Raw genomic sequence first — 22,565 nt, 5'->3', positions numbered from 1 at the left:
AAAAGAGATATGAATATTTTTGAACAAATAGTACCTTACCCTTTTTAAATCTCTTTGGGTTATAGAACTAGTAGTGGTATTGCTGGACCATAGGGTATGTACAGTTTTTAAGTCCTTTGGGCATAGTCCCAAATTCCTCTTTGCAATGGTTGTATCAGTTCACAGCTCCACCAACAGTGTATTAGTGTCCCAATTTCCCCACATTCCCTCTAATATTTATCATTTTCCTTTTCTGTCATATTAGCCAATTTGATAGGTGTGAGGTGGTATCTTAGAGCTGTTTTAATTTGGATTTCTCTAATCAATAGTGATTTAGGACATGACTAAAGATTGCTTTAATTTCTTCATCTGAAAACTGTTCATATCTTTGACCATTTATCAATTGAGGAATGACATGTATTCATATTTGTATAAATTTGCCTTAGTTCTCTTTATTTTTGAGAAATGAGGCCATTATCAGATTCACCTGTGGTAAAAAAATTTCCCCAGCTTTCTATAAAGTATTTATTTGTATGAATGAGTGTATCTTTACTATATATCTGATAAGAAAAATGGCATTCAAAAATCTATGTAGTAATGTCACAAATGTTATTTACCCAAAGGTAAGTAACTAAAGAATATAGTTTATAAAAGAAAAAATCAGAAATAACCCTCTAAATTTTTTATAAACTATACTCATAAAATGATTGCAAAACTTCCTTATGTTCATTAAATTGACAACGATAGTTTAAAAACCAGAACATTAAATGTTGGCAGGGCTATGGAGAAACAAATGCAATATTAATCTGTTGGTGGAATTATGAATCCATATAATATTTTTTTGGGAAGCAATATGACCACATTACAACATAAGTTAAAAACTGTTCATGCCCTTTAAACCAACTGGGTCCAATAAAAAGTACTAAAGCTGTAATTGGCATGGGGGAAGAATCTGTATTTATGAAATCAGACTACCTGGGGAACTCCATTTATCTAGTGGACTGGGGCTATCTTCCATGGAGTTGGGCATGCATGTTTTAAGTGGGAGGGCTTTAAGAAGAGGAACATTTGTTCTGGGGATCAGAGAGTTCCCCAGATTGCCACTGTGGCATGTATAAAAGTATATTATTAATTATATTTTAGCACAGGAAACAAAATATGTATCAAAAAATGGAGGACTAAACAAGCTATTGTATGTAAACATTATTATTATTTCACCATAAAGAACTACAAAGAAATGTGAGAAGACATATGAAATGATGCAAAGAAAGACAATATACCTGATATATACATTGGTGTAGGAATACATTAAAATAACAATGGCTATAAAACATGGAAAAATACATAGAATGTTTAGAAGGAGATATGAAGCAAATAGAACTTCGTTTCTCATCATTTTCTTAAATTTTGTGGTGCTTAGTCCTTTCAGATATTTGACTCTTCATGACCCTATTTTGGGATTTTCTTGGCAAAGAAACTGGAGTAGTTTGCCATTTTCTGTTCCAGTTCATTGTATAGATGAGAAAACTGAGGCAAACAGGATTAAGTAATTTGCCTAAGGTCACCTGGCTAGTAAATGTCTGAAGTCAGATTTGAACCCAGGAAAATGAGTTTTCCAGACTCCAGAATTGGCACGTTGTCTATCATAGCTGTCCTTAAATTTCATTTGCACATTTTAAAAACAAACTAAATTATAGTTTATATTTTTATGTAGAACCATTTTTTGTGCAGATTTGAATTTTTGTCAATGACATTACTGTAAGAATAAATTTTAAAATTATCTTAGCATCTTAAGCAGGCATCTAGATAGTCTATATCTAGAGCAAAGACACTCAAAGGAGAATTTTATCTTTAGCCATGTCTAGCTAATCTAAAGCATTTGGCTTCATTTTAATAGCTTAATATCCCCAAATACTTTTTGCTTTGGTGAGAATAATATCATCTACAAAGGATAGTGGAAAAGATGGAAAACTGCGTCTGGTTTCCATATTATTGAGCAGTGTGTTGGAACAAGTTAGTTAACAGATTTAGAAAGAATTCTGTAAAGTCTAAAAGAATTCACAGGGAGATTCTGTCTCTGTTTGGGGATTACTATAACAGGATATTGGATGTATCATTCTTTTAATATTTTATTATGTGCTGTTCTGACTTATAGACATATTCAAGTAAATGCTCCTCCATTTTTTATTCATACAGAGCCCTTGTATGCATAATGCATCTGCTTGGTTTTCAACTCATCATTAAAAAAAAACAAAACCCTTACCTTCTGTCTCAGTAACAATTCTAAGACAGAAGAGTGGTAAGGGCTAGGCAATTGGGGCTAATTGATTTGCCTAGGGCCATACAACTAGGAAGTGTCTGAATCCAAATTTGAACCCAGGTCCTCCCAACTCCAGGTCTGATGTTCTATCCACTGTTTTACCTAGTTGCCCTATTTTCAACTCAACTTAAAGAGAGACAGGAATAGAAGGATATTGGAATATATATATTCTCCAATATCCTATATAAATTCCAATATCCTTCCATATATATATATATACACATATATATATGGATATATATAGGTGCTTCAGGTATCGGTTGAACTAAATGATTTTTGTGATTCCTTGCAACACAATGATTTTATGTGGCTATCAAAGAAAAACATGTGGATATGTATGAACAGAAGTAAGGGACCATTGTCTGAATAGGCAAGCCCTCCGGCCAGACTAAATTTCCCAGAGGAATATGGGTTAGAGTGTGTGTGTCCTAAAAGTAACTTCCCAGGGACCTGTATGTGAGGTACAACATAATAAATATTAGGCACAAAGAAATTGAAAGCGAAAAACAGAGAGATTCAGAGACGTGGTAGTAATAGATAAAAATTTCTTCTTGTTCTTGGTCAAGAACACCTTATCCAGGTAATGCCTTTGGGTATTAATTCCAGTACAATGTAGTGTAGACACTGCTGGGAGTTGCAGAGATGGGTTGCTTGAACAGACTGTGTCTAGGAATCATGGACCATTAGAGAAGGAAATGGCTTGGGGACAAAGCTTGTGGTAATTAGCACATGCTACACTGACCAACACCAGCAAAAGGGTCTATATCACACCACAATAAGTTCACAATGGATGTGACTTTATGAAACAGTGACAGAAGAAAATCAGATTAGTTGCATTTCATAACAATGGTTTAGGGGGAAAATCTTAAGAAAACAAAGAATAAAGTCTGTCATGAAAGAGAAAATATAGAATTTTAATTACATGAAATTGAAAAGTGTATTCAGTAATGAAATCAGTGCAGCTGGCTTAAGGAAGGAAGGTGTCTATTAGGAAAAACTTGGCATCAAATATCTCTGATTGAGTCTGATATTCGCAACATGTACGCAAGTAACACAAATATATAAGACCAAGAGTCATGCCCCAATTAATAACACAAAGACTACAATAAAAAATGAATAAAGTCAAAGAATATAACAGTTCTGATGAGAACTGAAAACTTTTGATAGCCATTGGAAGAATTGCTTCAAATTATTAATAATCAGAGAAACACACTGCACGCCCCCAAAATTGTCAAAGATGAAAAAAGAGTGAATCTAGCCCATGTTGGAGGGGCTGCAGGAAGACAGGAATATTAATATGCTGCTGAAGTTGCAAATTGGTGTAACCATACATAATTGAAATTTTGCTTTTAAAAAAGTGACCTAGCTTTGACCAGGTTTAAAGACAAAAAGAAAAGGTCCCACCATGTCAAAAATATTCATTTTTGTGGCAGCAAAAACAAAAACAACCCCAATGAGAAACAAAGTAGATGTCCATCAGTCAGAATATTGCTAAAGAAATTGTGGGAAACGAATGGAATAGACTATTACTGTGCTGTTAAAAATGTGCAATATGAAAAAGTCAATGAAATGTGAGATGTATGAACTAGTGCAGTGAGATAAGCAGAACCAGGAAAACAATATAGGCAATAATTACAATAGTGTGAATGCGAAGAACAAAAAATTGAAAATTATCTCTGTAATTATAATATCCCAAAAGCATGGTCCAAGAGAAGAGCTGAAAAGTACATTTTCTTTCTCTCTTTGCAGAGAAATCAAATTTTGACCAAATTGTCCAACTTGTTAGTTGGATTTCTGAACTTTTTTCTTCTTTCCTTTTTACAAGACATGGCTCACTGGGTAGGGAAGGACTAGGATAGGGTAGGAAGAAGTTAGGGTAGGTTAATATTTAGAAATGAAGGAGATGTAAAAACAAAAAATATCAATAAAAATAAAAATTTAAATATAATTTTGAAAAAGTTTGTAAGAGACCAGTAAATATAAATGGGAGGGAGGGGAGAGAGAGAGAAAGAGAGAGAGAGAGAGAGAGAGAGAAAGAGAGAGAAGAGAAGAGAAGAGAAGAGAAGAGAAGAGAAAAGAGAGAGAGAAGAGGAGAGTGAGAATGAGAGAAGAGAGAGGAGAGAGAGAGGAAAAGGGANGAATTACTACAGCAATTATATGAGTTAAGTGATGTAACAGTTTTAGTCTTCTGCTCCTACTGTGTGAAGATGGGCATTTTATTAAGTAAATGAATTACCTGGTCATCTCTTTGTCTTGCAGCTCAGGAAACTGTAGAGAGTATAAATGGACTCCAACATGAAAGAGAGTATTTACTTTGGGATTAGAGCTGGAGAGTTTAGAATTTCATGTTTTATTATGTAGGATGATCTCCTTTCTGTTATTACTTTTTCATCTATTTAAATGTGTACATGATACATCACCCAGGGTAATGCTATCTTTCTTTTTTTTTTCCCTTACCTTCAATCTTAACAATTTCAAGGCAGAAGAGTAGTAAGGACTAGGCAATTGGGATGAAGTGAATTGTCTAGGGCTGTGATGGGCAAACTTTTTAAAGAGGGGGCCAAAGGAAAGGAAATGCTCATCTGTCAGTCTGTTTCTAAGACAACTCTTTCGAAGTTTCATTGTATTGTATGTACCCTACTCATTGTATTCTTCAGATTAGGAATAATGTCACCCTATAGAACATTTCAGGGGTCCACATCTGACGCATGGGCCGAAGTTTGCCCATAACTGGTCTAGACTTTAGAAAGTGATGGAGAAAATGTTAATAAGACAGATTAAGCTTAAAAGTGTTTGTACATTAAAAAGAGTGTTAAATCAGCACAATCTTGGTTTTGAGTGACTGAAACAGCCTGCTGGATCTAGAAAGGAGGAAACAGGGGATGGAGTTTGAGCCACTGAGTGGCTCATCTTAATTAGCAAAAGAACCCAGGATTTAACAGTGGTGTGTGGAATGTTGGGTGGTTTCTGATAACCTGACCTATGGTCCTGTTTTATATACATAAAATTTTCAATCATGTCAATCCGATTTCCATTTCTATTATTGAGGACCAATTTTCTACAGTCTTCAGATAAAATCCAATGTTTTATTTTGGGAATCTTTTGTGAATTGTATTTTTCATTATTTTTTCCCATTTGTTTTCATACCTCTGCACATTGTGTGCCCCTTGAGGACAGAGATTACATCTCATTCACTGTTGTATCCGTTGTCGAACTCAACTGTTTCTTCCACATTTATCATTTCCCATTTTTGTCATGTTAGCCAGTCTGGTGGGTATGAGGTGGTACCTGAGAGTTGTTTTAATTTGCATTTCTCTAATGTAAAAATGGGAGTGTTTGGGAGGTTTGGGGTGTAGTTGTGAAACCAGCAAGTAAGATGTGGAATGACCCCTCCACCCTCATAGCCAACCCTGTTTACTGGGAGACAAAAGGAGATCCCCTTGGGACCCCTGAAGGTCATGCTGGGGTTGAGGGGTTGAAGGAAAAATGAGTGATACCCCTATTAGATACTGGTGCCAGTCAGGGTACACAGAAACTTCCCCTTACTCCCTGCAGGGGGTCAGGCTTAAAATGGAGATCAGCCATTCACTATCCCTTCCAGTAAGCCTCCCTCCAATTGAATCAGGCCAATCTGATCTAGAAAATCTTGAGGGTTTATTTCAAGGACAATAAGGCAAACGGAATGGAAAGAGGGGTTCAGCAGGAAAGGGGGTACAGGGTATCCCTAATCCAGAAGTCTGTCACTCTGCCAGGTACCCACCAATTCTCAGACCTGAAGGTCAGACCAAGGGTGTTCCCCAAACAAAGCTTTACTTTCCCAAGCCCACTGGTAAACCTAAAGCTATGGTTGTTGTAAATCTATGAGGGGTACTGCTGAGCAAAGCCCAAGGCAACTGGGGTTCAGGGAATGGATCCCCCAAAGGAAGTCCAGGAACCCCCCCCCCCCAAACTCTGTTGGCACTGTAGATGGTACAAGTGAAACACTGGAAACAAGACATCTCAGGAAAAGCTGGTCTTCTTTATAAATCTGGAAAAACCCATTGGCTACTTCTGAGGATCTCAGAGCCAGAATTCAACCTCCTCCCTCTCTCTGGTTTCTTCCCTGCCAAAAGCTCCTGGTCAGGGTTCTCTTTCCCAGAAGTCCCTGCTCTTCCAATGGTCACTTGGTTCTTCTTCCTCCAACATTCTAATGATGGTTTTTTTTTTAAAAATTCTTTCTTACACTAATTAACAGTGATTTGGATAATTTTTTCATATGTCTAAAGATGGTTTTAATTTCTTCATGTGAGAATTGCCTGTTTATTTCTTTTGACCATTTGTCAGCTGGGAAATGCTTTGTATTTTTATAAATTTGACTCAGTTCTCTATGTATTTGAGAAATGAAGTTTTATCAAAGAGTCTGGCTACAAAGTCTGCCCCCCCACCCCCACTTTGTTGTTTGCCTTTTAATCTTGGTTCTATTGATTTTGTTTGTGCAGAAACTTGTTAATTTAATATAATCAAAGTTATCTATTTTACATTTCATAATGCTCTCTATATCTTGTTTTGACCTCTTCTTCCTTTATCCATTGGGCTGACAGGTAAACTATTTTGTGCTCCCTTAATTTGCTTATGGTATCACCCTCTGTTTTTAAATCATGTGTCCCTTTTGACTTTACCTTGTTATATGGTGTGAGGTGTTGGTCTATGCCTAATTTCTGCCATACTGTTTTCCATTTTTCTCCAGGTGGTTTTTCTTGGCAACTGTATAAATGCTTACTTCCAATTCTCAATAAAAACAGTTATTTGAGAAGAGAGAGACCATAAACAGCTGGAGTTGAGATAGCCATATGTAGGACAGGATCATTTGAAATCTGCCCCAGGATGAGGAAGATGTACTCTCTTACTTTGGTACTGGAGAGATATTTACTCTCTGAAAAGTAATCTTCTTAGGGTGTGGGAATGCAGGGAAGGAGGACTTTAGGTCTCATTGTGGCCAGTCTTGAGATTATGAGGTGAGTAGAGGATCCCCTGGAGGGATGAAGTTCCTCAGGCTGAAAACTACTCCTATAGAGTAGTAGATCCCAGGACTTCAGACGGCAGGGCTTTCCAGAATCAAAGTGACTGAGAAAAGATAGGAAGATGTAACCATTAGCCTTCCTGTGCCTTGAGGAAGCATTTCCTCCATCTTCAGAGCACTGCCTCCCCTCCACTTGATTGTCCTTGGAGTGTCCTGCACGCTGCATTTACGGGTCCCTCCTCCCCTCCGCAGAGAGAGCAAATTGTGGTCTGAGAAGCTCCCTGGGAGCTGAATGGCTCTGGTTAATCTCAACTAATTTACCTGCTCTTTTCCCCGGGGCAAACCCTTTGGGCACTTGATGTCTTCCTTCTATTCTTGGGAAGAAGATTCCTTAAAGGACAGCTAACACTTCCCCCCAAGTCTCCACCCGACAGCAAAGTCCCAGTGACCCTATCAGAGTTATGGCTCTGCTCCCACCTACCCCCAATGACCAGACCTCCTCTGGTCAGTCTTATAAGAGTCTTATAGAAGAATATTATTCCCCTTGTGGAAAAAGCATCAGATAACAAATCCAGCAGATGGCAGTAATAGTTCAGAAGAGAAGCCCCAAACGCTGGCTTTGGAGAGAACAGAACAACAGCAAAGCAGGCATGATTGTTGAGAGAGGAGAAGCACTGTTAGCACGGTAGGAATATGACTTATCTGGGGAGGGTTCCATTGGCCCACTCAATGAGCAGGACTCTTTAGGGTATTGTGTTGCTTTGTATAGTGGGCGCAGAGAATGACTGACTCCTTGATTTTCCCTACTTTGATATTTGGTCCTAATTAAAAGCTTTGCTATTTCATTTTTGGTTCAGTGCCTGGTCTGATCGGTTGAAAATCCATTGGATGGAGGCAATATTTGCTTAAGTCTTATTACTCCCACACTGGAGGTAGTGAGGGATTCCTGAGTCATGGAGAACTCTTGCTACACATAAATGAGTGCAAGTTACTATTAGGTTAAGTCATGAATAGTAGGAAGAGAGCTTACCTTTTTAATAGCAATATTCTCCCAGTGATAAAATTTACTTCCAATAGAATCTTATTACGATTCCTAATCATGGAGTGGAAGTGATCATAGGATTCTCTTAGCAAAACACAAACTTGGGCAGGACCTATTAAGCTGGAAAGATTTTAAGTATATGGCCAGTGAGGGAATATATGTCTATTGCTGGTCCTCAATCCACCCTGCTCTCTCTCTACCTTTGGAAAGACTAGCCTTGGTGGGCCATTGGGTGGCTCCATGGAATGAAAGCCCATTAGAGATGGGAGATCCTGGGTTTAAAGCTGGCTTCAGACACTTCTTAGCAGTGGGACCCAGGGCAAGTCACTTCACCCCTCTTGCCTAGCCCTTACCATTCTTCTGCCTTAGAACTAATATACAGTATTGATTCTAAGATGGGAGGTAGGGTTTTTTTTTTTTTTTAAAGGAAAGACTAGCATTTAGACACACTACAAAGCAATGGGTTTTTCAGCTACAACAACTCTGATAGATTTAATTTCTAAGAGATAGATGGTTCAACTCCATGACCTCAGAAAAATCACACTGGAAAGTTATTAAAAAGACAATAGAGGGGGCAGCTGAGTAGCTCAGTGTATTGAGAGCCAGGCCTAGAGATGGGAGGTCTGGGTTCAAATCAGCCCTCAGACACTTCCTAGTTGTGTTACCCTGGGTAAGTCACTTAGCCGCCATAGCCTAGCCCTTACTGTTCTGCCTTAGAACAATACACAGTATTGATTAATTTTGTTAATGCTAGCCAAGAAGGTAAGGGTTTAAAAAAAATAAAATAAAGACAATAGAAAGGCATGGAGTGAATATAAGAAGGTTGTGGCATGTCACCGGGGGTGACTTGTGTGACAAATGACATAAAAGAAAACCCAAAGGACATGCGTGATCTCAAAAAGAGGTAGACAAGTCAATCAAAAAGCAAAAATGAGGAATAAGAGATGATGATGATGATGGTGACAATGATGACTAAAATTTATATAGTGCTTTAATTTTTGTAAAGCACTTTATAAATAATATCTCATTTTATCCTAGCAAAAAACTTGGGAATTGGTACTATTATGGTAACTTACTAGAAACCCACGGTGTCAGGTCTTTCCTTATCTACAAGTCCAGCCTGCATCCCTCTGCTTTTGTAGTGTGACAAAGGTCTTTTTGGTCATTGATTTAGAGGAGAAATTGATGAACTGATAGCCTGAAAATCTCCTTGGTGTAACTTGTGCTCAATACAACTCTAATGGCAGTCTAAGAGTTTGGGGCACAGGGAAGGAGTTCAAGTCCCAAGGATAAGGCAGCCCAGCACAGGTGGAGTTGGACTGGAGGCTTCTTTGCAAAAGTTTGCCTGGGAAAGCCCAGCTGGAGATGGAAATGAGGAATTTCTTTCTTTTCTACTCCTTATCCTTCGAAACTCAAACTTTGGTTTGCAAAAAGGAAATTTGCATTTGGAAGAGAGTAGTTATTCTGTTCTCCTCACTCTTTCTTTCACTGGTATCAGTTACATCAATATCCTAAATAATCAAAGTCTAAAAATACAAAAATAAGTCAACGAATTGTAAGATTTCCCCCAGCAACAAAGCCCAGATCCCTCTTGTGGCTTCTGAGACAACAAAGAAGGTAAATAGGTCTACAGTCTTAACTGAGCAGCTCAAACTGGCCACCAGGTAGCAGCACCTCCTCATAGAGAGGGTGATCTGGGGAAGGTGAGAGGAGGGAGAGAGGAAAGAGGGGAAAAGAATGGGAAAAGGAAAGGGAGGGAGCCAGAGCCAGACCTACACAGAGTCTCGGTCAGAAATGGAAAATCAACCTTTAAAAAAGCATTCGTGCCTTTCAATCATTTGAGTAGGCTAGAGTTCTCAGTACAGAGGTGGCTTTTATCCAGAAGACCAAGAGAAAGAAATGGAATTTTGTTAATGCTAGCCAAGAACACTGCAACTGCAGTACATTAAAAGAAAAAAAAAAAACGTATTGCGGACATAAATAAGAAAAGACTATACAGTAAAGGAAATGGACTTTTAAATATCACATATTATTTTAATTTTATTTTTTAACCCTTACCTTCCATCTTGGAATCAATACTGTGTATTGGCTCCAAGGCAGAAGAGTGGTAAGGGTAGGCAATGGGGGTCAAGTGACTTGCCCAGGGTCACACAGCTGGGAAGTATCTGATTTCAGATTTGAACCTAGGACCTCCCGGTCTCTAGGCCTGGTTCTCAATCCACTGAGCTACCCAGCTGCCCCCTAAATATCACGTTTTAGCTGGCAATGTGAACTGAGTTTTTGGATAAAATAATAGCTCTCTATAATATGGTGCTTTACATTTTACAAAAAAGGCACTTTCCTTAACGCTACTTTGTGAGATAGGTTTGTTATCATTCCGTAGCTTCATTTGTGTCTGACTCTTTGTTTCCATATCTTTCTCCAGCTCACTTGACAGATAAGGAAAGGAAAGCAAACACAATTAAGTGACTTCCCCAGGGTTACATAGCTGGGAAGTGTCTAAAACTGAATTTGAACTCAGAAAGATGTCTTCCTGAGTCCAAACTTGCCACTCTAGCCAGTGCACTGTCTAAAAAGGTGGTAATATATTATTGTTTCTGTTTTGCAGATGACAAAACTGAGGCTGGAAAAAGTTGAGAAATGTGATTAATGCCCAAGATTCACAGAGCTAGTAAATGGAAGACTTTAGATTAGAGTCTAGACTTTCTGGCTCCAAAATCCAGTGTTCTTAACCTGTACCCTGAAGTAGAGCTCATTGTTTGTGTTAATGTTTTATAATAACTGACATCTACATAATATTTTTCAGTTTATATACTAGGTAACTAGGAGATTCCTTCCTAAAAGGCAAGTAAGATGGTAGTATAAACTTTATTATCCTGATTTTAAAGATAAGGAAACTTGATCAATTTTCTGCTGTATAACATAAAAGGATTTACAGGTTCTTTGACTCAAGAGACTTTGAGGCCATCCAAGTCCAACCATCTCATTTTACAGATGCAAAAGCTGAGGCCCAGAGTGACTTACACACAGCCTGTAAGGAAGAGAGAGCAAGTAGGTGGCATAATGGTTAGGGCACCAAGCTTGTAGTTAGGAAGACCTGAGTTCAACTCTAGCCTCAGTTACTTACCAGCTGTGAGACTCTGGGCAAGTCACGTAACCCTGTTTGTCTTAGTTTTCTCATCAGTCAAATGAGCTTGAGAAGGAAATGGCAAACGACTCTCCAGTATTTCTACCAAGAAAACCCCAAATGGGGACACTAAGAGTCAGATGCTACTGAAATAAATGAACAACAACAACAACAACAACAGTAAGGGGTAGAGCTGAGATTTGAAGCTAAGTCCTCTGAATCCAAATCCATTGCTCTTGTTTTGAATTAATTTATTTAATGCACATGTTATTGATGATAACTATTTGCTTCTCTGCATCTTCCCCTCTGGAATGAGAACTATTTTAAAAATTTCATTTTATTTACTAATGGAGTATTGTGTGTGAACAATAAAAACACAATTCATTTCTGTTAAGGTGCTTCACCTTTTTGGGCTATATTTTCATAATGATACAAAGTAGACTAGGATAAAAGAACCTAGAGTTTACATAAACATACAAGAAACACCGTCTGTGTTTCCTTTTAAATTTGGGTACGAGCACCAGTTTTATAGGTGGAGTAATGTCAATTTTTGTGTCATGCTAGCTTGACATGAAATAATTGACCTATCAAATGTTTAAATATGCACTTTGCTCTGGCTAGGAACTGATTGTAGAAACTGAGGCCAGTTATCTAACCTCTTTGATTCTGATTTCTTTACTTGTAAAAAGAGGATTGTTGGGAGAATTAAATGTGGTGCTACTAGGTGTGACATAACGTTGAGGAAAGTGATGATATTGAGCAATCATATGGTTTTTTAGAAGTGAAGTTTTAATGGATGACTGTTCTATTGGCATTGATCTCTCTCTCTCTCTCTCTCTCTCTCTCTCTCTCTCTCTCTCTCTCTCTCTCTCTGTGCCATCATCACAATCATTGTATTTAGTTTTTGTCAAATTATAATCCTATCAAGTTGATTTATGTTGGTTGTTCCTCAGTTTTACCAAGAAGAAAATGGGTACCAAGAAATTCAGTAACTTTTGCAAGGTCATTCAGAGAAGTTAAAATCTCTAGCTATATATGCAAACTCATGCTATATATGTAAGTGAGTCAGGACAAGCTCATTTAATAAAAATATTTAAAAATGACTATAAGAATTAAAACTGGCAATTTATCCTAAGAGGTAAGGAAAAATGGAGAAGAAACCTGGGAATTCTTAGATTTTTACAATGGAATGTTACTGGTTTAAGGGAGCAAAAACCCCCACAACTCTCTCCTACCCTAAAGCAGTGGAGAAGAGAAAGTTGGAGGGAATCTAGAAGAGGATAGGCTGGGACAAGACACATCTGAAAAGAAAATGAGGCATGTTTATTGGACACTTGCCACATCCAGAGACAAGAGGAAAAATTTATTTAAAAAAATTTTTTTGTAGTTCAGTTTTTCTCTTCCTTCCTTTCCCTCCCCCCTCCCCACCCCCTTGTCTCTCTGTCTCTTCATTTCTCCTAAATGCTAGTCATTCAAGCTATAAACCAAGCTGAGGAGGGAACTTGGTGAAAACTGTAAAGGAAGCAATGATTTCTGCCTCTTTTTCATGAATAAATTAAAACTAAAAGCTGGAGACAAGGCGATTCCTAAAGTCCTCCATTATACTTCTCTCGGGGCTTCAGCACTTTTCTATATTCTGAGGAGTGTTATTGTTTTTCTGGATCACAGAGCTGGGAATCGACATTTTCCAAGCTCTTCCCTTTTTTGTATTAGGGAACTATAGTAATGAGCTCTTTACATTAAATTGGACTTTATTAGTGTGTATTCAGTTGTGTTTGTTAAAAAGGAAATCTGAATAGCGAACAGCAGAAGTTTGTATCTTTATTAGCACTTAGAACAGCTAGGTAGCACAGAAGATAGAGTACTAGGCTTGGAGTTCCAAGAACCTGGGTTCAAATCTGCCCGCATCACTTAATCCCCTTTGCCACTCTTCTATTTTAGAATTTATACTAGGACAGAAGGTATGGATCTGCGTGTGTGTGTTTAAGGTATTTTAACTGGCAGAAAGTTATTGAGATACTCAAAATTGCTCAGCCCCTCCCACCATCAAATAAACCCAAAACTATAAAATCACTTTGGTTTTTATTTAAAAAAAAAAAAAAGCATTGCTCCTACTATGGCTATTGCATAGAAACTAAAAATGTTGTTGAAATAGAACATGTTTAGATGTTAAGATAGGGTACTGAGAATCTTCTATAGTTCAATCTTTTTTTTTTAATGTGTGGTGTGGACATAATACTGAATCTAGAGTTAGAACTTACATTTGAATTTTGGCTCTGCTGCTTTATCAAGGGTGTGTGTGGGACCTTGAGTTAGTCACTTTTATTTTTTGGCCCTCAAGTCCTATATTTGCAAAATGGGGTGTGAGAGTAGGGCTACATGACCCACAGGGTCACTTTCAATTCTAAATCTGTAATCTAGGGGATTTCCTCATTAAGCAGCAGAATTTCTCAACATGTAGATCTTGGGTCATTTAAAAGTTTAATTTTTAATGAAGGGATATAGAGTCAAGTTTCTCTACATTCCTAAGTTTTGTATCTCATGGACCCATTGATAGGGAGCTGAAGGGATTTTATCTACTTGAGGCTTCCCCTCCTTCGCCCTGAGTTTGCAGCTGCATTTCATTTAGAAATGTTTTGCTCAGGCACACAGCTATACATTATGTGGCAGAGACAAGATTCGAACTCAGATTCTGTGTCCTTTCCCCTCACTACGATGCCACCTATCTTTGGCTTTTAAAAAGCAACATATTCTGGCGAATGTTGCTTAGAGGACTTACAGTTCCTGAATATAAAATTCAATTGCGAAGGTTTAGTAGAATGATCATTATTGCCCAGTTTTGAGTAAGTAAAAAAATTCCGGATGCCACACGTCTATTTTTTGTGTGGGGGGGAAACCACATTTTGAAAGAATTGTTGTTTAATTTCACTACTGCACTCGCAAATGTTCCTTATGCTGCGCTGTGATGGAAGAAGGGAAGGTAGGGACTCTAAAATATTGCCTTTGAAACTTGGATTATTTAGTGGGAGCAGCCGCCAGTGGTTGAGGTGGGGCAGCAGAAACCCTTCTCTTTCCAGCATATGTCGCTGCATCCACATTCAAACCAGCTTGCTAAAGGTTGGGTTTCTTTCTGGAAGCTGGAATTGCAGCCCCCTGGTACGCCAGGATGAATACCAAACAATGGAAAGGAGGATAGAGGAAAAGGCTAAGGGAGCCGATAGGTCGGGATAGGCTAAGGACAAAGAAAAAAAGAAATTAAATTTCCCCGGAACCACGCCTCCCTCACGCTAGAGCTTGGAGCTAGGAGCCACGCTTTAAGGAGCGAAAGGGAATCCTGCTCCAAACGACTGAGCTTCTCACTGGAAAGAGAACACTTGGAGCATTTCTTTTAGACTAGGGGCCCTGTTCCCCCACCCCCACCCCAGCCCATACCTTCTGAAAGGTAGAAATATATAAGTGGAAGCTGAGGCTTTTGTTCTTACCCAGCGGTTAAAATAGCAGGAAAGGGTCAGCAATTCACGGATAAATTATGGGAACTTTGGGGAGGGGGGATACATAGAGAGAAAGAAACGACAGATTCGGAGGAACAAAGAAAAGTTGGTCCAAACCCTACAGCTGCGTGTGTGGTTTTTGCATTTTCTCCCCTCGGATGGGTATGTGGGAGTCTCCTTGGAGCTTGTGGGAGCCTGTCCCAAGCCTGCTCGCTTCTACGCAAACATCTGTGAAATGTTCTGGCTGCAAGGCTAGGGCCTCGGGCTGGAGAGCAGGTAGCGAGGGCATCAGGAGTCCAGATGCCAGACGGCCCGCAATCCTCCACTAGCAGGGAGGTAACTCCGGCTCGGAGGCTGGGGGGAAGGGAAGGGGAGGTTAGGGAGTAGAAGCCGGGAGATCTAGGAGCTGAGGAGTGTGGGGCCGGGGGCTACCCAGGCTTCAAGACAGCCCGAGGGAAAAGAAAAGAGGGGAGGGGGTGGGGAGAAGAGGCGGGACATAGGAAAGGAAAAAAGGAGCAAGCAGGAGGGAGGAAGGGGAGTGGGGAGGGGAGGGAATAAGCGGGAGAGGCCACGTCACGGCTATTGTGTTCCCCCTCCCGCTCCCCCCCCTCGCATATAAAGCCCGAAGCGCTCGTTTCACCAGCGCGCCTGAGTCTGGAGTCAGACATCGCTTTAGTACTTCGAGCGCGCTAGCGGAGCGGTGCTGTTCCTATAGTATTGCATCGCACTGAGAGGGCCCAGACCAACCGACTGAGCGGCCATGCGGACGGCTATCGCGGCAAAACTGTGTCTGGGGCTCCTGCTCCTGGCACTCCTCTTACCCGCGCAGGTGAGCACTGAGCTGTAGGTACAACGCAGGAGAGGGACTTCGGGGGTTGTCCGAGGCGGGAGGAGCAGGGTGGGGCCTCTGGACGTGGAGCTTGACTCTCCCTGCATCTCTCATCCCTCTTCTCTCCCCTTTCCCCTTTCCTCAACCTGGGCAGAAGCAGGATCTACATCCCGAGAGGGCTTATTCAGATGCCCAGACTCCTTCCAGATGGAGCGAGGTTCGCCCCGTCTCCCCAGACAATGCCCAACAGATCCGACGAGAAGCTTATCCTTTCCTTCCTACTACCCCGTAGCTTCCCCTGCCGGGGACTAACAAAACCTTCCTTTTCTCCAAACCAAACGGTACCCTGCCGGGATTCAGACTCAAGACCCCTCCCCACACACCCACATAGAGACTCTGCCCTTCCCGCCCCGCCCAACCCAGCCCTGCCCACCCCCCTCTAGGCCACTGCACTCTGCCTCTGCGCGTTACCATATGGAGAGATCGCTGACCCCTTGGAAAGAGTCTCTCGCCTCCCAAAGAAAGAGGCCTCGTCCGCCGGCCCCTAAGGAGAAGCCAGACCCCCTGAAGACCCCTCCCCACCACTCTGAGCGAGCCCCCTCTGTTCCCAAGGAAAGATCCTTTTCTCCCCTCACTAAGGGATTCCCGCCCCAACCAGTCCTCACACAAAGACCCTGTCCTTGTCTCCCCTGCCCGCGGGGCCCCCTGCGTGCTAACGCGCGCACCCACGCACAAATCCGGTTTCCGAAAGCTTGCTTCTGCCCAGTCTTCGATAAAATGCCGAACCTGGGACCCCGGTGCCCTCACCCTCCATCAAAACAGCCCTTGGGCATCGAAGATCCTCATTCCCAGGAATTTTGCCTCCCTCCCCGCTCCCTACCCCATCCGGGAGAAATTAAGGGAATGAGTGAGACCGTTCTGGTCTGGCTCTTTCCCTGACATACCACCTAGAAAAACAACACTGAACACCATTTGGCCCGATCCATGAGAAGGGAGTGGAGTAGGTGGGCATTTTCGTGGCTCAGTCCCCGCCTGCCTCATCTCTCAATTCCCCTTTCCACTAGCCATGAACTGCATCTAACCAGAACCTTCCTGCTCCTTCAGTCCTGAGCTCCTTTCTTCTGCCCTTCTTCTGCCTTCCATCCTCCCCACCTCCTGCAATCGTAACCCTGGGCTGTTTTTCAGCCTTTTAAAACTGACCTCCCAACCTAAAGCTCAGTGGGACCTTTCAATCCTTTTCTTTGCCCGTTCCCTTTACCAAGGTTTGGAGGCGGCAAGGTGAATCTCTCAAGCTTGAAAAGTGTTTTATCGAACGCTTATTAACGTGGCCAGCACTGTGCTAGGCACTTTTTTTTTTTTTTTTTTTTTTTTTTTTAACCGAGGGACGTATAAACCAAATTGAGCTGAGTAGGATTAGGGACCAAGCTCTTCTCTGTCCTCGAGAAGATGGGTTTAGGGAGAAACCAATAAGAAATGAAATGTAAATTACAAGGTATTGTGGCTGCTTCGGGGTGTGGTGAAATCTAAAAGACCACAAAGATGATCAAATTGGTATAGGAAAAAAAGAAGAAAGGACCTTTTAGATGGGACAGTATCGACTATAAGAGATGCAAAGAACACAGTATCTAATCTTAGCCTCCCATTTCGCAGCGCAGAAATGTGAAGTGATTAATAAACAGTGTAGCTGGGACTGAAATTCAACTGTTCTCCTCTTTAAGCATCGCCCCAGAAATCTAGTAAGGAGTATGTAAAGGACAATGAGGTCCTGGGAGAGTTTGGACTGGGTGCCACTAGGTGCTCTTCAGGGACAGTAAATCCTCTGTCTCTCCTTATTACTTAACCCTGTGTTCCCCCTCCCCCCCCCCCCCCTCAGAAGGGCTTCTCGGGAATAAAGTAGTTGCAGGAGATAGATACCACCTTTTCACCTTTCAAGAAGGGGGCCCGCAGCCCTGGTTGGGTCTGGGCTTCCCTCTTCCTTGTCCACTGCCCTATTCATTGAATGCGTCGGGGATCCGTGATTTAGGAGGGGGTAGGGATGGGGGTGGGGTGGGAGGTGACTAGAGAGCATTGTGTTCCACGAGGAGTCTATGTTTTTGGAGATAGGGAGAGCAGAGACTTGGAGCGTCCTGGGGTGTGGGTGGCCGAGTCTACCCGGAATTCTGTAGTCTCCCCAAGTTTTTCTGAAATGGGGAAGTGGGTGTATAGTTTCTTGCCTTTTATATGACACCTGCTCGCGTCCACCCCTGGGACAACATTCGTTGAAAGCCAGTCTGTGTGAAGCCCTTTGAGCTCCCCCTTCTGAGGACCTGGGTAACTGTAACCTATTGTTATTCCTCCTGTCCTCCGGATTCTCTTGGCTGCTGTTTCTTGCCCTGGAAGAGGGAGCAGTTTTCTGTGGGGGAGGGGGAAATATTTCCCGAAGTGTTCCTGTCCGGCCCCTCTCTCTCTTTTTTTTTTTAAACAAAAGGTTTTAGTAAAGTGGGAGATACTTGTTTAGCCTCAAGGGTGAAAAGACATGCTTTGTACTAACATTAAAATCCATACCCTAAACTATGAGAGGAGAGAGGACCCAGGAACGGTTGTATTTGGCTGTTTCCATTGGGTGCTGTCAATTCTTCTCTAAATACAAGAAATAGTACACATTCAAGAAATGAATGGTATTATAATCAGTTACTTGGATGAATCATAGTCATAGCACATTTATAATAGGGCACTGAGGTTTAGAAATGAGATGAATTACCTGTAAAAGTAAAAAGACCATTGGCATTCGCATTAATAAATCAATCTCTCTTCCCTTTAGGAGTTCCAAAGTTGAGAATAATGCACTTTTATCATTACTCACAAATCTCAGGTTTCAGGAAAAAGACTTCTTACCTGACTCTTTGAGATCTATATGGCACAAAACATTGTACAAAGGATCCATAGAAGCATTATCAGCCAGAGTGATGGGCTTGGAATCTTTTTGATTGAGATAGTTATTTTTGTTGGGACTTGTATGCTTATTCAGTCAGTGTTTATTTAATGAGCTAATCTGCTTTCTAGCTAAATAAGCATGTTCTTGATACGGGATGTATGTGTAATGGAAAGTACCTGGGTTCTCTTCCTAAGCTACCATTGGCTGAATGGACTTGGGCAAGTCACTTCTGTTCCGAGTCTTTCCTTTTGTGTAAAGTGAGGGATTAGATTGGATGTTTAACCCCCCCCCCCCAATAAACCTATAATTTTATCCTTGGATTAATATATAGCCAAAGTATGTACCTATGACTTCCCAGTGGATTCTAGGAACTTAGAGACATTGTTTTCTTCCTCCTGTAATTAGAAGCCTTGAATAGCATTGAACATTTCTATACTATCTCAGAAATGATCAAGGATCTGGCACTGCTCCCTGACAATGGAAAGATTTTCGTATGCCTCACTGGACTGCGTTTAGTGACATCAAAAAATCTGGAAGGGGGCCAGTGACATACTATGACAATGACATCGTAGGTCTACGTTTCATTGGCTCATGTCTGGGAACTAATCTTTCTAGTCTCCATGACTAGAACTCATCATACTTGGGCACTTGTATCTCAATCAATTTGAATCCAGGAAAGTGCCTAAATCAGAGAGAACTGAAGATATTGGTTTGGGTTGTTTGCAATTTCATGATTTCAAGTGGTCAAATTTTGGCACATTTAAGATAAAATCCTTATCACTGCTTATGGTGAAGGCAGATGTGCAATGTATATGATAAGCTTCATAACTTGGGCTTCCCTTCATATTATACCTACCTTTCTCTGTGAGTGTGTGTGTACACACTAGAGCAATATTTGACTTCTGAAGTATTATAATTACCTTAGGTCTGCTTTACTGAGAGGACAAGTGAAAGGGAGTCTTTTAAGAAAAAATATTCAGTGAAGATATATATTGCCAATGAGTTGATTGCTGCACTGAGAATTAGAAAATAATTCATCATTTAATTTTTTGGTTGTTTTGCTACTTTAGGGTTAAATAAAAATACTATCAGTACCATGAGTAATAACTTACATTTACACATGGATTTATTATAGACAGGGCACTCATTTTATCTTTATAACAAACCAATGAGGTAGGCAAGAGAGACATTATTTACATTTCATAGATGGGGAAACCAAGATTAAGTGACTTGCCTTAACAACCAGTAAATGAGAGGTAAGAATCAAACTAAAGGTCTTAATAATTAATCCATATTATTCTGTACTATATTTCTTTATTCTATACTATGTTTCTTTCTTTCCTTTTTAATAAAATTATTTGTTTGTTATGTTAAAATGCCCAGGTAACTTCTTTTCTCTGACCCTTTCCTATACTATATTTCTATGGACAGTCTTGGTGGTAGTCATTAAAAAACTCTCCTGTAGAAACTGGAACCTTTAAATGCTAACTTCAGAATTGATATCCTAGTCTCCCCGACTCCACCCCAACCTGGCAAATCTTGTGACTCAGGTAGCAAAAAACAAAAATGAGCAAGAATACAATTGGATAATTCTGATGTTAAAATTTGTTTAAAAATTCTGTCGTTAAAATTAAGGAGCTTACTCAAATGTGCATTTACCTATTATGACTGAATTTCTTTTATTGGGTCTTTTATTTATCTATGTACCTTTTTCTCTTCTCTTAAATATATTTCAGATATGTTCTCAAAATGTAACCACTGCACCAAGTGTAAACCACACTTCAGTGAGCACTACCATTATGACAGTAACTAAACAGTCAACCAACAAGACCACGACTACTAAAGGAAGTGGAAATTCCCTGCAGTCAACTGCCAGCCTCTTCATCCTCTCACTCTCCCTTCTTCATCTCTACTGTTAAGAGACTCAGTCAAGCCAACAGCAATGCTTCCCTAATCCATCTTCCTGAACCATCTGAGATGGTTTCATCTACTAGTCAGTGTGGCACAGAAGGAAATAAAATCAACAGGCAATGTCTTGACCCCACTCACTCTAATTCTACACATTTAAATTTATTGACACATCGGTTCCAGAGAAAGTCCCAGGCTGATTTCCCACATGTTGAATAATTTGAGAAGAATCTGTATGATTTCATGGGACTGAATGATATTGGACTTTTTAGTTCAGTATTTAAATCAGTTGGAACTTCCAAGATCAAGACTGAAGAGCGATGATATCCACTTAATTCAAGATTTAAAATTCACTAAATATGAACAACCAGAACTCTACTTTGGGAATAAAAGGGTAGAGTTTTGTCTTGATTCATAAAAGGGAAAAGGGTGTGGAAAAGAGACTTGGTTTTCACTTTGGTTCATTAGCCATAAAATGATTAGATGGTATAGACAAGCTTCCATGTTTCTATTTATATGGATGGTGGAAGAAGCATCATCAAGTTTTGGTAGTAAATCCTCCACGTGTTCAGCAGTACTAATTTAACGCCTATATACTCTAGATAAGTTTAAAAATATTAAGGTATCACTATTCTCATAAGAGCTAAATTATTTACTCTGGGGCTTTGGATTTGACATAGCATTTAAATTGCTATATCACAAATGACATGTGCCAGAGCAATGATGGATTGGAAACTTCCCACAAAGAAAATGTAACGAGTAAAATTTGCTTTCGTAATATTCGGTAGAAAGCTAGACATTCCCATTACTTCCTCATCTAACAAAATGTTAGATTTCATTAGCTACCTTGCTTTCCTTAATTCCAAAGACTTTTGAAGTACACGACCTCTTGAATAACTTTCAAATACTGTTTTATTTCTGCACATGTCAAATAGCTAACAGTTTTGAAGATGATCCTTTGCGAAGGTTGATTATTGCAAAATCTCAAAGTTAAGAGGCAAACGTGTAAAAGCCAAACAACAATTGAAAACTGAGTATTTGGAATGCAAGGACTGGGAGCTTAAGTGCATCATTATAATTTCACAAGGTCTTTTATACTATTTCTGTAAATACTTTTTTTAAAAACAAATCTTTGTGAATCAGAGTAGCTTACAACTGAGACTTGTCATTCGATATTTTTAGATATAGAACCTGGTATTAAGGCTAAAGCGGGCCGCATTCAGGAAAGCAAATATTTCTGCTGCAATGTTGAGATCTTCTAAAGAAATACTTTTTTTTTTGGGGGGTTCACATGGTCACACACTGTTGCTTAGATTTGAGATATCCAATATGACTGTAGTATCCTAACTTCATCAAAAAGCAAGGAAAGTTTGCTGTCTTTAGTAGCCAACCCAGAAACCTCCTAAAGCAAGAAGTGTCACAAGCTACCGTGTGTGTGAATGAACACTCCTTTATTCTCTATTTTGTATGCTGTACTATGTTTGGGGTTCTTGTATATTGTGTTTGTGTCCTCATGCTTTGATTCATAGTAACTACTCTCATGTTATGGAATTGATTTGCGTTGAACACAAACTGTAAATAAAAAGAAATAAACCCGACAGAAGGGTAGTGTATTTCATTTGTGCCCACCAGTCCATTTTTTCTTGCCCAGGTCTTAAATTTCCCTCGTGGTATAGACACATAACACTTAAAATCTTCAATTTTCTTCTGTCTCTTCCCGAATTCTTTTAATTCCTTAAAGTATAGGAATTGACTCAGTGTCTCCAAAGCCAGGATAAGAACTTGATTTTTGTTAGTGAGATCAAGAAATTTTAAATAGGGTAATTCCCTCTCTTAGTCTCTAAAGTCCCCTCAATTTCCCTTTCTTTGCCAATTTCTCCCTTTCTGTTGTTATATCGTTGTACATGCCACCATTCAGTGTGTGCCAGTCATCCAGACATCGCCTTCAGTTTTGCA

General features: G+C 40.1%; 1 protein-coding gene across 1 annotated transcript; it reads left to right on the top strand.

The window, feature by feature from the left end:
• Nucleotides 1–15,623: 15,623 nt before the first annotated feature.
• On the top strand, nt 15,624–22,227 carry CD24 (CD24 molecule). Its single transcript, XM_044674299.1, has 2 exons — nt 15,624–15,787; nt 20,438–22,227. Exons 1-2 carry the CDS (start codon nt 15,719–15,721, stop codon nt 20,618–20,620), a joined length of 252 nt encoding a protein of 83 aa, XP_044530234.1. The 5' UTR covers nt 15,624–15,718; the 3' UTR covers nt 20,621–22,227.
• The last annotated feature ends 338 nt before the right edge of the window (nt 22,228–22,565 follow it).

This window comes from Gracilinanus agilis, chromosome 4 (assembly GCF_016433145.1).
Source record: "Gracilinanus agilis isolate LMUSP501 chromosome 4, AgileGrace, whole genome shotgun sequence".
Lineage (NCBI taxonomy): Eukaryota > Metazoa > Chordata > Mammalia > Didelphimorphia > Didelphidae > Gracilinanus > Gracilinanus agilis.
This window is presented reverse-complemented; position numbering and strand designations above follow the sequence as displayed.